The sequence below is a fragment of the Silene latifolia genome, unplaced genomic scaffold, assembly GCF_048544455.1.
Source record: "Silene latifolia isolate original U9 population unplaced genomic scaffold, ASM4854445v1 scaffold_351, whole genome shotgun sequence".
Classification (NCBI taxonomy): Eukaryota; Viridiplantae; Streptophyta; class Magnoliopsida; order Caryophyllales; family Caryophyllaceae; genus Silene; species Silene latifolia.
In genome coordinates, this window is record NW_027413281.1 from 98,322 (window position 1) to 114,259 (window position 15,938).

At 41.7% G+C, this 15,938-nt stretch overlaps 1 protein-coding gene across 1 annotated transcript; it reads left to right on the forward strand.

The window, feature by feature from the left end:
- The first annotated feature begins 5,572 nt into the window (after positions 1-5,572).
- Positions 5,573-6,064, forward strand: LOC141639351 (uncharacterized). The gene has a single exon (XM_074448500.1). The coding sequence runs from the start codon at positions 5,573-5,575 to the stop codon at positions 6,062-6,064; it is 492 nt and encodes a 163-aa protein (XP_074304601.1).
- Positions 6,065-15,938: the final 9,874 nt, after the last annotated feature.

The window sequence follows — 15,938 nt, forward strand, 5'->3', positions numbered from 1 at the left end:
TAGCAATCTTAGAAAAGTCCTTGATAAACCGGCAATAAAAGCCAGCATGTCTAAGGAAACTCCTCACTCCTTTAACATTAACAGGAGGAGGTAGTTGCTGAATCACTTGCACCTTTGCCTTATCCACCTCAATGCCCCTATCAGAAACTAAGTGCCCTAAGACAACTCCCTCGTTGACCATAAAGTGGCACTTCTCCCAGTTAAGCACAAGATTAACCTTAATGCAGCGCTGCAACACTTTATCAAGGTTAGACAAACAATTATCAAAATCACTCCCGTAGACGCTGAAATCGTCCATAAAGACCTCCATAACAGACTCTATATACTCAGAAAATATCCCCATCATGCACCTTTGAAAGGTGGCAGGGGCATTGCACAAACCACGTGAACTGGTCTTACCCATTTAGAATGACCAACATAGTAGATAATACTTGCATCGAGTAGCTTCATTACCTCAGCCATCACAACAACCTGCGTCTTTTGATTCAGCCTGCGCTGACCTTGCCTGCAAGGTTTGTGATCTTCTTCCAACTCAATCATGTGCATACAAATATCAGGACTGATGCCCTAAATATCATCCAATGAATAACCCATCGCTTTCCTGTTTTTCATAAGAACATCTAACAAAGCGGGCAGCTGCGTATCATCCAATTTAGCACTAACAACGACTGGATACTGTTCAGTGTCATCTAAAAATGCATATTTAAGATGAGAAGGAAGAGGCTTAAGCTCGGGTACCTTTACCTCCATAGCGCAAAGAGTGTTTACCAATTATTATACCTTTTCTCCTTCAGCGTCGGTGAGTTCACGCTCATCTATCGCAGCTTCAAGCAGATCCAACAATGCGTCATTGTTTTCCGGGTTATTTGCACACTCATCTAACAACATCAAAGCTTCTAGTGGATCCTTTATTAAGGAATCCGACCAGAATTCATAGACAGACTCATCAACGATATCAACTGAATCACAAGTATCCTCTATCATTGGTCTAGCAAGTGTACCAAGTAAACTGAAAGTGATAGCGTCATCCCCTACTACAAGATTCAAACGCCCTTGTTTGACATGAATAATAGCCCCGGTTGTACACAGAAATGGTCTTCCTAATATAATAGGGGTTCGGGTATCCTCAGCTATGTCTAAGACAGTGAAATCTACTGGTATAAAGAAATTGCCTACTTTGACCGACACGTCTTCAAGGATACCTAGGGGTCGTCTAACCGATATATCAGCCATCTGGAGAGTGATATTAGTCATTTTAAGATGACCCATATTAAGCTTCTTGCAAATAGAGTAAGGCATGACGCTGACACTGGCTCCTAAATCACAGAGAGCCTTATCTATCACTTCATTTCCTATGATACAGGTAATAGAGAAACTACCCGGGTCTTTCATTTTAGGCAGAGCTTTATTAAGAATTAAGTTACTAGACACTTCCATAAATGCAACAGTATTAAACTCACTCAACTCTCTCTTACGCGTCAAAATATCTTTCATAAATTTTGCATAAGAAGGTACATGGGTAATTAGTTCGGTAAAAGGAACGGTCACCTGAAGATTCTTGACCACATCCACGAATTTACCGTACTCTCGCTCAAGCTTAACATCTTTCGGACGTCCTGGATAAGGAATTCTGGTAACAGTAAGCGGGTCCGCTACTTTCTCTTTACCTTTGTCTAAACGTGGCATCTCCGCAGTAGGTGAAGATGACCCAGCACCGTGTTTAGACTTCGAAACAGCGTCTCCACTGTTACATGTACTCGATCGAGCATTATTCTCACTCGATCGAGAGCTTTTTTCATGAGAACTGCTCGATCGAGGAATACAAACCTCTATATCGAGATCATCAATTTGGGCACTCCTCGATCGAGGACTTCCAGAACAAAAACCACTCGATCGAGGACCATATTCACTCGATCGAGGACTTGGACGATGTTCAGCAGCGACGTTGTCAATTTGTTCTTCCAAAGCAATTTCCGGAATTTCATTATCATGTATATCAGCAATTTCCGGCATTATCGGTCTGTCATAGGTAAGACCACTTCGGAGATTAATTACGTTAATCGGTCGCAAAGAGGTAGTTGACTTGCTTGGTTCGTTTGCTCAGATGCGAGTTATGTGAGTTGATCCTTCAACTTCTTTATAGACCCCTCATTTTCTTCCGCATTTTTCTGGACTTGAAGTGCCAAAGATAGCACCAAGGATTTTAGCTCTGCTATTTCTATATTTACAGAAGAGGAACCATCTTGTTGCGGCATAAGATTAATAGGAATGGGAGTACTTGATACGGCTACATCTTCATAAAATTGCGAGAATGAGATTCCTTGCTTGTATTGTTGATAAGCACGGACTCGCTCTACCTCCTCCATACAAGTGATAGGATCGTGTCCTTCCGCACCACATCTACCACAAACCTCCTCTTGCTCAATCATAGCATGGACCTGCTCATGTTCACCCGAAATTTGTAGAATCTCCGAATTATCACACCTCTCATTAGAAATTTCCACCTCAACTACAAGAGATTCACCAGCTCTTTCGTTCACTCGTCCACCTCCTCTGGGATTCCCATACTCAGCTATATGAATGGCCATATCTTCAATCAGATGCCATCCCTTATTATATTCAACATTTTTCTGGAATCTCCCATTAGCTGCATTATCCAATATGGCTCTTTGATCAGCATACAACCCATTGTAAAATTGGGTGCATAAGAACCATCGTTGGAAACCATGATGAGGTACAGAGCGAACTAGCTTCTTGAACCTAGTCTAAGCTTCATTCAGATCTTCGGTAGCCATTTGTGTGAATGTAGTGATTTGGCCTCTTAATGCATTAGTGCGATGTGGTGGAAAGTACCTTCTGTAGAAGGCCAAAGCTAGGGAATTCCCATCAGTGACACCAGCAGCTTCCCTTTCCAAATCTATCAACCACTCTCGGGCATCATCAGTCAAAGAAAAAGGAAAAAGAACTCCCTTGACCATATCCTGTTTCACCTCAGCAGCTAAAGGAATGGTGGAGCAATACTCGGTAAACAACTCCATATGCTTACACGGATCCTCGCCAGCTACCCCCTTGAAGAGATTCCTCTCAACCAACTGAATGTAGGATGGATGAATTTAAAGGCTCCCGAATCTGTAGTAGGAAGCAAAAAACCTTTGGGCAGAGAATCTACAGTATGTTCTGAGTGACTGGCGATGTTCAGCATTTTTAGCAAACGAAGTTGCAAGAACGACAGATATAACTAAATGTAGCAGAGGTAGTCGGGTATCGAATCCACGGGGAGATGGGAATTCTGTATGCTAACTAAGTCTGTCTAGTAACCGTTTCTTGGGGTTTTGATTATTTTGGTTCTAAACTACGAAGATAAAAGGGAGGAGAGTAGAGAAGGAACAAGGACTAAACTTTAAGGAAATTGACAAATAGAGAGAAACAGCTAGGACAGTCGGTTCACCATGGTTTTCTAGGAGTCCAATCTACGGTCATAGGTCAGCATAAACTCGGTCTGCAAGGTAATGAAAAGGTCCTTTCGGTCCACTATTCGCCCTAAAACATTACTAACTTAGCTTTCACCCTCATTAGAATGCCCTAATGTTCATTGCAAGTTTTACCCCTTCCAATCTTCCGATCTAGGTCAAGATGTACCAAATCAATTAGCTAAATACGTCGACTCAAGAAACTAATCGCTATTAAATGCAATGATTAACAACACCGACCCAATTTGTACCAAGCCCTAATCACCTATTCATAATCTCCCTAATTACCATGGCCCCCCTATGTCCTAGCTTAGTAGGATTAGCTATGCATAATTATTAAGGAATCAATAACCACAAATGAAACAAATAAATTGAACATGGTGATAAATTGCTAAACAAAACAAGAGAAAGAACGAAAGAGAGATGAATAGAACAAGAATAATAATTGCAATAATAATAAATCAAATTAAAAATCAGAGATACCAATACAAAGAGAGTTCCAAGCAATGGAGAATTTAGGTCTAGAGTAAAGTGCTAAAAGGGGAGATGAGAGATAGACAGAGATGACTGCCGTCCTCTCTTTTATTCTAAGATAGATCCAAAAATATCCCAAAAGATAAATTGAAAGATTGCGTAAAAGCTGGAACCTCTCGATCGAGTAGAATAAAACTACTCGATCGAGGACAATAGATGGCAAACATCTCGATCGAGTACAATGAATACTCGATCGAGGAACACAAAAAGCAACCCTCTCAATCGAGCATATTAAAGCACTCGATCGAAGGTCTTCAACATCATAGTTAGTCGATCGACCGGTTTTGACAACCAATCTTAGTCGATCGAGCATAACAACATTGTATCAGCGTAGATCAACTCAAAACATATTCCGAGACCACTTCACGCATCCTTAGGCAACAATATCCGGGCTCCGATACTTCTTTCTCCAAAATGCATGCAAACGGGACAAGTTTATGCTCGATTATGCTCCTTCCGGCTCATTCCTGCAATTAATACAAGATAGACAAAAGTAGACTATTCGGGGGCATTTGTAGCTAGTCACCACATAAATAACACATAAATGCGTGTAAATATAGGGTAAAACCATATATAAAATGAACGCATCACAAAGTAACCATGCTAACCAAGGGTTTGTTCAAGGCTTTCAAGAGCAAGGGCAAGGATCTAACTTCAACAATCAAGGTCCTAAGGAGAAATACCAAGGGGGACACAACAACAACAACAATCAAGGTCCCAACACTCAAAATGATTATGGGTTCCCTTTACTTTTAACTAACCAACCTTATCAAGAGCCCATGGGTGACACTTCTCAAAGTGAGATTTTGAGGATGATGAGGAACATGCAAATGCAACATAGCCAAGAGATGACCAATTTAAAGAGTGCTAATCAATAATAAATGGCTAACCAAAGAAGTGCTAACCAAAGAGAAATGAGGGAGATGGAGGCTCGAGTGGCCTCCCAAGGGCAAAGCTTCAAAGATGCATGTACTAACCACCAAGTGCATGTGGTTGTCTTGAGAAGTGGAGTTGAACTTGAAGATCCTTACAAGCACCTTGAACTTGAGCTTGATGTGGACCCTAAGAGAAAAATAATGGTTATGAATGGTGGATAGGAACGCCCACCAATGACACCGTCGGCAAGGAAGAGCGAAGCAAAGAAAGGGAAGACAATAAGTGAAGAATCTTCAAGTAGGGGAATGTAAGTGGGAAAGGGAGGTGATGGTTTAGCTGAAGACCTCCCATATGCGGAAGAGGTGGGTAAAGAGGCTACCGAAGAAGTACTCTTACAACCCTTCACAAAGGTAACAAGGAAATCGAACCCTCCAAAGGTACTCTCCAATTTTCGAATTGTCACCAACATCCCCTACCCCACTAGAGCTCCAAAGAGTAAGGAGAACTTCAAGTACGCCAAGTTTTGTTAAATCCTAGGAAAACTTGAAGTTCCTCTACCCTTTACCGATGTGATTTTGAACATGCCCACCTACACCAAATTTTTAAAAGAAATCATAACGGGAAAGAGGACCTTGAGAGACCACCAAACTATGGCTATGGAAGAGGCATGTAGTGCCTGACTCCTAAACAAGATGTCAAGTAAGCGTGGTGACCCGGGGAGCTTATCTATTCCATGTGTAGTTGGCGGTGTCCCGATTACTAGAGCTCTATGTGACTTAGGGGCAAGTGTGAGTGTTCTCCCCTTAAAGGTTGCAAAGAATGTTGGTATCTATGATCTTATCCCAACAAATATGACCCTTCAATTGGCATATAGATCAATCAAACACCCCTTGGGGATGCTTGAGGATGTACTCGTCAAAGTTGGAAAATACTTAATTCCCACCGACTTTGTCATCCTAGATATCCCCGAGGATAGCCACACCCCAATCATCTTTGGTAGGCCCTTCTTGACTACAGGAGGAGTCTTGATAGACGCGAGAGATGGGCGGCTAACCTTTGGGATATTGGTTGACATTGTTGAAGTTAACCTTCCTAAGCTTGTGAAAGGTCCCAAGATAGCCCTAATATGCACCATTGAAGCTATTGACAAAGTTGTTGAAGAAGTGGCTAAGGAAGAGACGTAAAAAGAGGAAGCTCTCCAAATCTCTCTCCGTGATGAAGAGATGAAAGAAGATCATATGGTTGATGATGAACTCATGAAGAAAGTGGAGGGATTGCTCCCTCCGAAGGTACAACTCAAGCCTTTACCTCTCTCACACAAGTGTGCCTTTCTTGGTGAGGGAGAGTCTTATCCCGTGATAATCAATGCCAACCTTAGTGAGGCTCAAGAACAAAAACTTTTAAGAGTATTGAAAACTCAAAAAAGCTCACTAGGGTATAGCATTGACGATATCAAGGGATTGAGTCCAAACTTGTGCATGAATCTGATCATTTTCGAGGAAGGAAGTCAACCTAAGGTTGAAGGTCTAAGGAGAATAAACCCCAAATTGGCCGAAGTCGTGAAAAATGAGGTTTTAAAGTTGTTAGAAGCGGGGATGATTTACCAAATCAAGGATAGTAAGTGGGTGAGTCTCGTCCATATAGTGCCCAAGAAAGGTAAGGTAACCATGAAAAAGCAAGAGGATGGGACTCACATGCCTACTCCTTTGGTGACCGGGTGGCAGATGTGCATTGACTATAGAAAAGTAAATGCCGCCACCCTCAAGGACCACTTCCCCATCCCCTTCAAAGCCCAAATGCTTGAAAGGCTAGCGGGGCACGCATACTATTGTTTCCTCGATGGCTACTCCAGATTTTTCCAAGTCCCAATCCGTCCGGAGGACCAAGAGAAAACAGTGTTTACGTGCCCCATAGAAGTGTATGCGTACCGAAGAATGCCATTTGGGTTGTGTAATGCACCCGGAACCTTTCAAACGTGTATGGTGGCTATTTTCTCGGACTTCTTTGAGAAGAGTGGAAGTCTTCATGGATGACTTTAGTCTTCATGGATGACGTTTTAAGGAGATGTGAATAGCACAATTGGTTTTAAATTGGGGAAAATGCCACTTCATGGTGAAAAAGGGGATTGTGCTCGGCCACATCATTTCTAAGAGGGGCATTGAGGTCGATGGAGCTAAAGTGGCGGTTATAGAAAACATGTCACCCCCTTCGAATGTGAAGGGAGTGAGAAGTTTTCTTGGCCAAGCCGGCTTTTATAGGCGGTTTATCAAAGACTTTTCAAAATTAGCCAAACCATTGACCTCACTTATCCTCAAGGATGTGCTGAATTTATGAACTTTGTCATGAGTCATTTCTTAGGTTGAAGAAAGCTTTGGTAACGGCCCCTATTATTCGAGCTCCATATTGGAATCTACCATTTGAAATAATGTGTGATGCATCGTATTTTGCGGTGGGCGCGGTTTTAGGCCAAGTAGTTGACAAAAAGCACCATGTCATCTACTATTCAAGGAAAACGCTAGACCAAACTCAATGCAGCTACTCTACAACGGAGAAAGAGATGCTAGCCATTGTTCATGCGATTGAGAAGTTCCGACAATATCTAGTTGGCTCTAAGGTGGTGGTTTACACCGATCACACCGCCTTGAGACAATTTTTGGCGAAGAAGGATTCCAAACCAAGACTCTTGAGGTGGGTCTTATAGCTTCAAGAGTTTGATTTTGAAATCAAAGACAAGGCAGGCACCGAGAATGTCGTGGCTAACCACTTATCTCGGTTGATCGTTGAGGATCATGGGGTCCAAGATGAAAGTGGGTCAATCAATGAGTGGTTAAGAGAGGATAGTCTTATGGAAGTAAGCACTAAAACACCATGGTTCGCGGATCTAGCAAATTATTTGGTGAAAGGGTTCATTCCGGATAAGCTTGATTCGAGGGAAAACAGGAAATTGAGGCATGATGTTAAGCGGTACTTTTGGGATGACCCCTACTTGTTCCGTAAGTGCGGGGATGAAATGTTCCGAAGATGTGTATCTAGGGAAGAGGGCATGGAAATTGTGGATATAGTGCAAAATTCGGCCTATGGGGGGCACTTGGCCACCTCAAGAACCATTGCCAAGGTCCTCCAAGGCGGGTTTTATTGGCCCTCAATGTTTAAAGACATACACTATTTGGTAAAGTCTTGTGATGCTTATCAACGCACAGGAAACATTGGACAAAGGAATGAGATGCCCCTCAACAACATTCTTGAGATTGAGCTTTTTGATTGTTGGGGTATAGACTTCATGGGCCCATTTCCAAATTCTTGCGAAAATGAATACATCTTGGTAGCCGTGGACTATGTTTCAAAATGGATAAAGGCGGTTGCGTCACCAACTAAAGACTCCAAGGTTGTGATGAAATTGTTCAAAGGCATAATCTTTCCTCGATTTGGAACCCCGCGAGTAGTGATAAGTGATGGTGGCTCTCATTTTCGCAAAAGAATATTCAAAAACTTGTTGGAGAGCTATGGAGTACGACACAAGACCACCCTTGCCTACCACCTCCAAACAAGTGGGTAAGTGGAAGTGTCTAATCGTCAAATCAAAGCAATTCTTGAAAAGGTGACAAACAAGAATAGGAAGGATTGGTAACAAAAATTACCGGATGTCTTGTGGGCTCTTCGAACGGCATTCAAAACACCTTTAGGCACTACGCCCTACAATCTTGTCTACAGAAAAGCTTGCCATTTGCCCGTTGAATTGGAGCACAAGGCTTGGTGGGCTCTAAAGGAGATGAACTTTGGTTTTGATGCGGCCGGTGAAATTAGGGTTCTTCAAATGAATGAGTTGGAAGAATTGAGATTGGAGGCCTACGAAAGCTCGAAAATTTACAAAGACCGAACAAAGAAATAGCATGATGCCAAGATTTTCAAAAAGGATATCGGTGTGGGAGACTTTGTTCTCCTTTTCAATTCAAGAGTGAAAGTGTTCCCAGGCAATCTTCGATCAAGGTGGTCGGGACCTTTCAAAGTAATGGACATATCTCCCTATGGTGCTTTTGAACTTTGGAGTGACGACGGAGGAACCTTCAAGATCAACGGCCAAAGAGTCAAGCGTTACTATCAAGCAGACAACAAGGGCACTATAGAAGTACTCTACCTCGAGGACCCCTCCCCGAGGGAGAGTTGGGTTAGTAAGATTTTCATCACAATGGTTTGGTGGAGTTCCACAAGAACCACCACTTGTAAATAGCATGCATTTAGTTAGAATATGGAGAATTTGGGTTCAGCATACTTTGTGCAATTTGGATGGCGTGACGGTTAGTCACATGAGAGTGAAACGGTGTCGCAATAAGGAACACAAGCATAACCTTCACTTGACCAATATCCCGACATGATGCCCGCGTTTGAAAGTGGAAAACATGGCCCAATGGTCAAGTGAAGAAATCGCTTTTCTAATGAATGAAAAAGATGTGAAATTACAAGTTATTGGGTTATCTGCCGGTGAAACGGCAGCCGGTGCCCCAAGCAGTAGCGAGCCCTTTTCACTTTGGAGGATTTATAGACTTGGAAAATTTGGGACATCGCAGAAAAAGTGCCCCCTACCAGTGGACAGTAGCCGGTCCATAAACCGGTAGCGAGCACTTTTTAATTTGAAAGAAAATTGATGAGATGAAGTGAAGGAGTGGTGCGTGCCGGTAGGCCGGCAGCCGGCTGGGAGCACCCCTATTGATGAAAATAGGTTAAATTTGAAGGAAGTAGAGAACCCTACCTGTAGGCCGGCAGCTAGCTCACCGGCAGGGACAACTGCTCACTTGCACATCACGAAGAAAAGGGAAGAGGGAGAGCTCTCTGTTGGCAGGCCGGCAGCCGGCTCACCGGCAGGGAGCACATTTTCTGAAGAAAACAAAGATAAACTGAAGAAGGAAGGGAGTCTCTACCAATTCACCGGCTACCGGTGCCCATGCCGGTGGTGATACTTTTATAATTGGGAAAGAAATCACAATTTTGAAAATTCATTCAAGGATCCCCTACCGATTGATCGGCAGCCTGCCGCTGGACCGGCAGGTATGCTCTTATCAGAATTAAAAACACACGACACACACAATTTATTTCTTTCTTTCTTCTTCACCCCTTCAAATCTCCTTCTCCTTCTTCTCTAATACCTCCTCCTAACCCCATCCAATCTTAACCAAGAACCTTTCTACCTTCACCATCTCCATCAACAATGGCTTCAAAGCGAACAAGGGGTGGTTTGGCTCGTGCTCAAGACGAGCTCGTGGCTCGGGCGGCTTTCGACACCAACCCGGACCCGGATTTTCCCGATGTCAAGTTTGTTTCACAAACTCAAAAAGGTAAGTTTGTTCTCTTTAAAAATCACCCCATAACCCCGACTAGGTGGATTTGTTGCCCTTTTATGCGATGTTTAGGATTAGACAAGGAAATCGAGGCTTTATTTGCCGGTGTAGGGATAAAGGGAAGGTATAACATGGTAGAACGGACTTACCCTCGTCTAACATGGGAATTTTTGAGTAGTTTGAGGATTGATATGCATAAGCAAACGAGTATGGTGGCGGTGATTCATTTCCGTCTTATGAATAGGGACTATTCTATCTCCCTTTCCCGACTTGGTAGGATGTTCGGTCTAGAGTAGGCAACTTCGCATAAGGTACCCGAATGGCTCCATTATTCCCGGGTATGGACCGCCATTTCCGGTCTACAAGATAAAATCGGGGTTAAGAGGCCCGAAACATCTTACCACAATGACTCAATGAGAACTTGGTTCCGGTTTATGGGATGTACTATTTTCGCCCGAGATGAACCTTGGGCAATTAGAGCCAATAAGCTCGAAATTCATGGCTCTTATGTGATAACTCAAACCGCCAAATACCGCATCAACTTAGCTCATCACTTGGCTCTTCACCTTGCCAAGATTTCCAATGCCCCGGGACAAAAGGTACCCTTCCTTGTGGGTGGCATCATCACCCGTATCGCTAGGTGTCTTGATCTTCCGGTGGACTTATTCACCATGAATTTTGTGACCGGGTAAATCTACCTTACCAAGGACTACATGGCAAAGAACCTCCAATGGTTCAAAACCAACCCAAATGACGGGGTTGAATATTGGCAAATCAATAAGCGGAATTCCATCCCGCTCCCAAACACCCAAAAGATGAAAATCAAGCCCGGAGAGGATTCCTACCTCCTTAAACTTGAAGCGGAGGAGGACACTTCCGCACCTCCCGAGAACCCCCCAGTTATCTATGGGAGGGACCGCCATGGAGAGATGTCATCCACTCTTTGATACACCATGCCTCAACCCCCGCCTTGGACCTTCCAATAAGGTGAGGGGTCATCAAGCCAAACTCAACACCTGCCTCTACACCCATCCCTTGTTAAATGGATGGACAACATGAATATAAATGCGGCTAAGGCAGCAAGTGAGCTAGAAATGATGAACAAGAAGCTTGACCGGATTTATTATGATCAAGAAGCCGGTCAATTCCCCATCTACGACGACTTTTGTAGACGGGGATACATGACTTACGACGCCAATCACCCTTCTTATATTACTTGGCTCGACGGTGGCTATGTGCGTGACGAGGGAGGGATCGTTTATGGGGACTTAAATCTCCAACATAACTATTTATCCTCCCCTATTTTCCCTCCACCGCAAGAGCAACAACAAGAGGGGCACGACGCCCAATGGTTTGGTGGGGTCCGGTCCTACTTTAGGAGTGATGTGGGTGCTTCCAGTTTGGGAGGCGTCGACATGATGGTTGGAAGCAATGTTACCTTGGCTAGTGGAGGTGACACGTCTTTCAACCCCGACGACCTAATCCCAAACCCCGAGTTTGGTGATGGTGATGATGATGTCATGGTGTACGACTCCGATATGGCCTAGTAGCGATGGCCAACCTCTTCCCTTTCCAATCTAAATACAAGTATGATTCCCTTTGATCCAAATTCTCTTATTCATATTTATCTTCCGTATGCATTTTCTTAGATGTAATATATTCTAGCATAAGTGTGCCATTTAGTTTCATTTCATATAGTTGCATTAGATTCAATTTCTTATAATATACGTCACATATGGGATTGCATTCATATAGACTAGATTGCATCGTATTTCAATTGTTGCATTTAGATAAATCATGCATTGCACTCCTATTTGAAAATGAGAACAATCAAAAACATGTTATTTCCTTTTACGAATTTCCTCCACACAATTATTTCCTTTGGAGATATGTCAATAAATAAGTGTGGGGAGGAAATTCTATTATTTGAAAATTACCAAAAATATGTTCTTTATTTTCAAATCTTTAAAAATCAAAAAACAAGTCGATTTCTTTTCCAAAAATTGCCTCTTAACCATACTTTATCCGTCATTGGATGTTGTAAATATCAAGTGTGGGAGGAGGCCCAAAAAAACATGTTATTTCAATTTTAAGAAACTTTCAAAAATTACAAAAACAAGTTTTTAATTTTAAGAAAATTTTCAAAAATACAAAAACAAGTTATTTCATTTCGAAAAATCCATAAAATCCAAAAGATTATGTTCTTTTAATTCCCTATTCTCTCTCTATACTTCGTTCCATTGAGGACAGTGTAAATTTCAAGTGTGGGAAGGGAAATATCCACTTTGTGTATATTTGTTTATATTTGTATTTATACTTGTAAATTTGATTAAATTTCAAAAAATGACAAAAAATCGAAAAATTTCAAAAGATTCAAAAAGTATGCATTGTATATAATATATTTATGGCTTCATACTAACCAATTTGATAGGCAACGCGCATATTGCATCGAAGAAGACGTTTGGTAAAATTATTCCAATTCTCTCTTTTACCCTTCCTTTTCATTCTTTTATATATTTAACATGGAGGAGGATGGGATTATGTGATGTGGGTGCTCCCTTTGGGAGCCATTTTGGAGATGCGTGTTGTTAATTGATGTGTTGTTAGGCCTAGAATATGATTGCATTTAAATTAGAATTGTATATATGTGTATTGATTCTTGCATTCATGTAGATTTATTTATATGCTTTAGACGCATTTTATATACTTTCCATGTCGTTTGTAAATAGTGCATAGAAGGTCTAAAGCGGAGGGTCATGTTGACTATGATGATAACCGTTTCACTCGTGCCATTTCCCTTTTGATAGCTTGGACCTTTTGATAGCACATGGTTAGGGTTTTTGCTTGCAAAAACCCGGGAGTCTAGCTTAATGACCAAGTTTTGACACCCTTTTGAGACCGTATTAGGCCCGAGACCTGACCTAGGACCGACATATCTACTCAAATGTGAGGTTAAAGCTTCCTTATGGCCGGTTCATCAAACCGGTCCCGCCTAGGAATTGTGATTAATTTCCTTGCGTGGTGTGTCATGTCAAAACGCATAAGTATGGCGATCGTTCCTTGATTCCGTAGAAGTGTTGATATGCATTTTGAGACAATTTTGTGCAAATAAAGTAGCCTCACCATAGCCAAATACGCTTATTTTATACCCTCTAGTCAATTTTCCTTTTTATTAACCCATTTTGAGCCTTAGCCTTGTTATTTCTTTTGCCAACAAAAGGACTACATCTCATAAACAACTCACCTTTGTTGAGTAGTTTATCGTTGTAGTGACTTTGTGGAAGTAAATTTGGGTTAGAATTTTGATTTTGTTTAGAGTGTATAATTTTTGGGATCACATGAATGTGACGGTGTTTCAACTTGGGCTATTTTTGTTTGAATAAGAAGGTTGCAAGTGAAGAAAAATGAGAAAAAGAAAAGCAAATGGGAAAAAAGAAGGAAAAATGAAATGAAAAACACAAAGAAAAGAATGTTGTATTTGTTTCTAATAAAGGGTTGATGAATTTGCAATTAAATCTTGTTTTGAAAAAAATGAAATGATTTTTTGGAAATGGCAAACTTTGCCAAATTTTGTGGAATGATTCTCTTGCTTTGCGTAAGTTTTAGTGAATTGGTTAGATGTGGCGATTACTTGACTTCTAGCCCCCACATGTCCTAAAAAGGTGCTTGCACCAACTCTTTTTCACCAAACCCAAACCCCGTTACAACCCGATTGTCTCTCTTTTTGACACTTCTCTTGCGGATATTGGATAGAGTACCATATTAGATTGCGGGCATGTTTCGCAAGTCGAGTTAGGAGAGTGATTTTGGTTACTTTTTGTCTCAAAAATCGCCTCGTTCTTTCATTGAGCAACTAGTAAAACCCGTGAGAGTCGATGCTTGGGTCTCCTTTTGGTCAAGGGCTTGATATGGAGTCAAATCTTGTGTGTGTCCTGTCAATCTTGGCAGTATACCTATGTAATTCCCCTTTCCCGGCCTAATATTCGTTCCTTGTGCATTCCGTGTTGTCAATGTTGGTCATTTGAACTAGAATTAGGGGCTTGACACCCCGGTGAGACCCTAAGTCAACATCCTCCACTAGTGACCCTCTTTGTCCCATTTTGAGAAATCCCACTTGAATGAGGCAAGTACATATGCATTTTGAATGATTCATTTCAATGCTCCATTTGGTAGTTAAGAACCATTTCGAATCAAAATTTTATAGCAAGACCTAACATGCCTTACAATAGGGCACTTCCCCTCATGAAGTGTTAAAGTGCAAGTTGAAAGGGCTCCGAGTGAAGCTAAACCTGGTTCGGCTACTATAAATAAAGTGAGCAAAGTTGTTAGTTTTAATAAGGGTCCTAATCTTGTTTAGGTTACTTACTCGGGGACGAGTAAGACTTAAGTGTGGGAGGTTTGATGCGCGCCAAATTCGTACCATTTTCCCCTTTATTTCCTTGCGTTTTGACCCATTTAGAGGCGTTCCATAGCCTTAACTCGCTATTTTGCGCCCTTCATCCCGTGCTTTCACTATTTTGCTCATTTGTGTAGGGATGAGTCGGAATTGGAGAAAATAAGCGAGAAAGAAAAAGATTCGGGCTAGAGCAAGGAAGAAAGGGGAATGTTGCTGAGAAGGGGTTCTCTACCGGTAGGCCGACAGCCGGCAGAAAACCCATCCCTATGCCTTAGCCAATTTTGAAGAACGAATTTAGGCCAAATTGAGAAATGCTCACTACCGGCAAAGGCACCGGCAGCTGCTGGCCCGGCAAGAAGACCTAGAAAGAAAGATAAAATGAAGAAAAGAGGGAAAATAGTTGTCCTCTATCGGTAGGCCGGCACCCGGCCAGCCGGCAGAGACACTCCTCAACACTTAACAACTTTTGAAGAAGGAAGAATTCAATTTTTGATGCAACATCTCGCTACCGGCATGAGCACCTGCAGCCGGTAAACCGGCAGAGAGTCCCTCTACACGCATTTTCCCACCTACTTTCATTTGTAACCTAATTTTGGGAGAGACTATATAAACCCCCCCCCCCCCCCCCCCCAAATTCATTTGAGCACCTTACCCTAGATATTTTCTAAGCACTTAATTTATATTCAAACTTTGTTAATCAAGCATCAGTCTTTCCTTAATTAAACATTAATCCTTTAGCAAATTAGTATAAGATTAGTGTCATTCAATAGTTTACATTTGGGTATTGAATTGTAATAGAAGATTTTGAAGAATTTCTTCTCTTATTTAATCCAAGACTCAACCTTTCATTGTTGTTGGTATAATTTCTCCTCTTTTTTGGCTTTACTTTCAATTGTTTACATTTCTAGTTCCCTCTTTATTATTGTTATAGTTTATATCATGTCTTCCACTATGTTTGCTTGTCTTTCATCAATTGTTGGCATTTGTTTAACCATAATGAGTGAGTAGTGACCCCCTAGGGTTTAGGGGGAACCTTAGTGGGGATTGATGTTACAACTAGGGTGATTAATGTTTGGGTGTTAGGTACGATTGTTAGTCTTCTTAATCATGCATATATGGTGTTTGTTTAATTGTGTGAATGAAAGTCCACACCTTTCTTCATTCTTTGCTTGAATTCTCTATGGATGAAAGTTTGTAGGGTCTTTTGATAGCATGTTTAAGATGGGATTAGATGCTTAATGATGATTTTGTGTCTATCTTTAGGAAGACCAAGAGATTGAGTCTTTTACCTAGGCTAATTACTACCCATACCCCATTTCGTACCCTTGT

Excerpts from the sequence above, each read along its gene's own strand:
- LOC141639351 (XM_074448500.1), top strand. The coding sequence starts at position 5,573 with ATGTCAAGTAAGCGTGGTGACCCGGGGAGCTTATCTATTCCATGTGTA.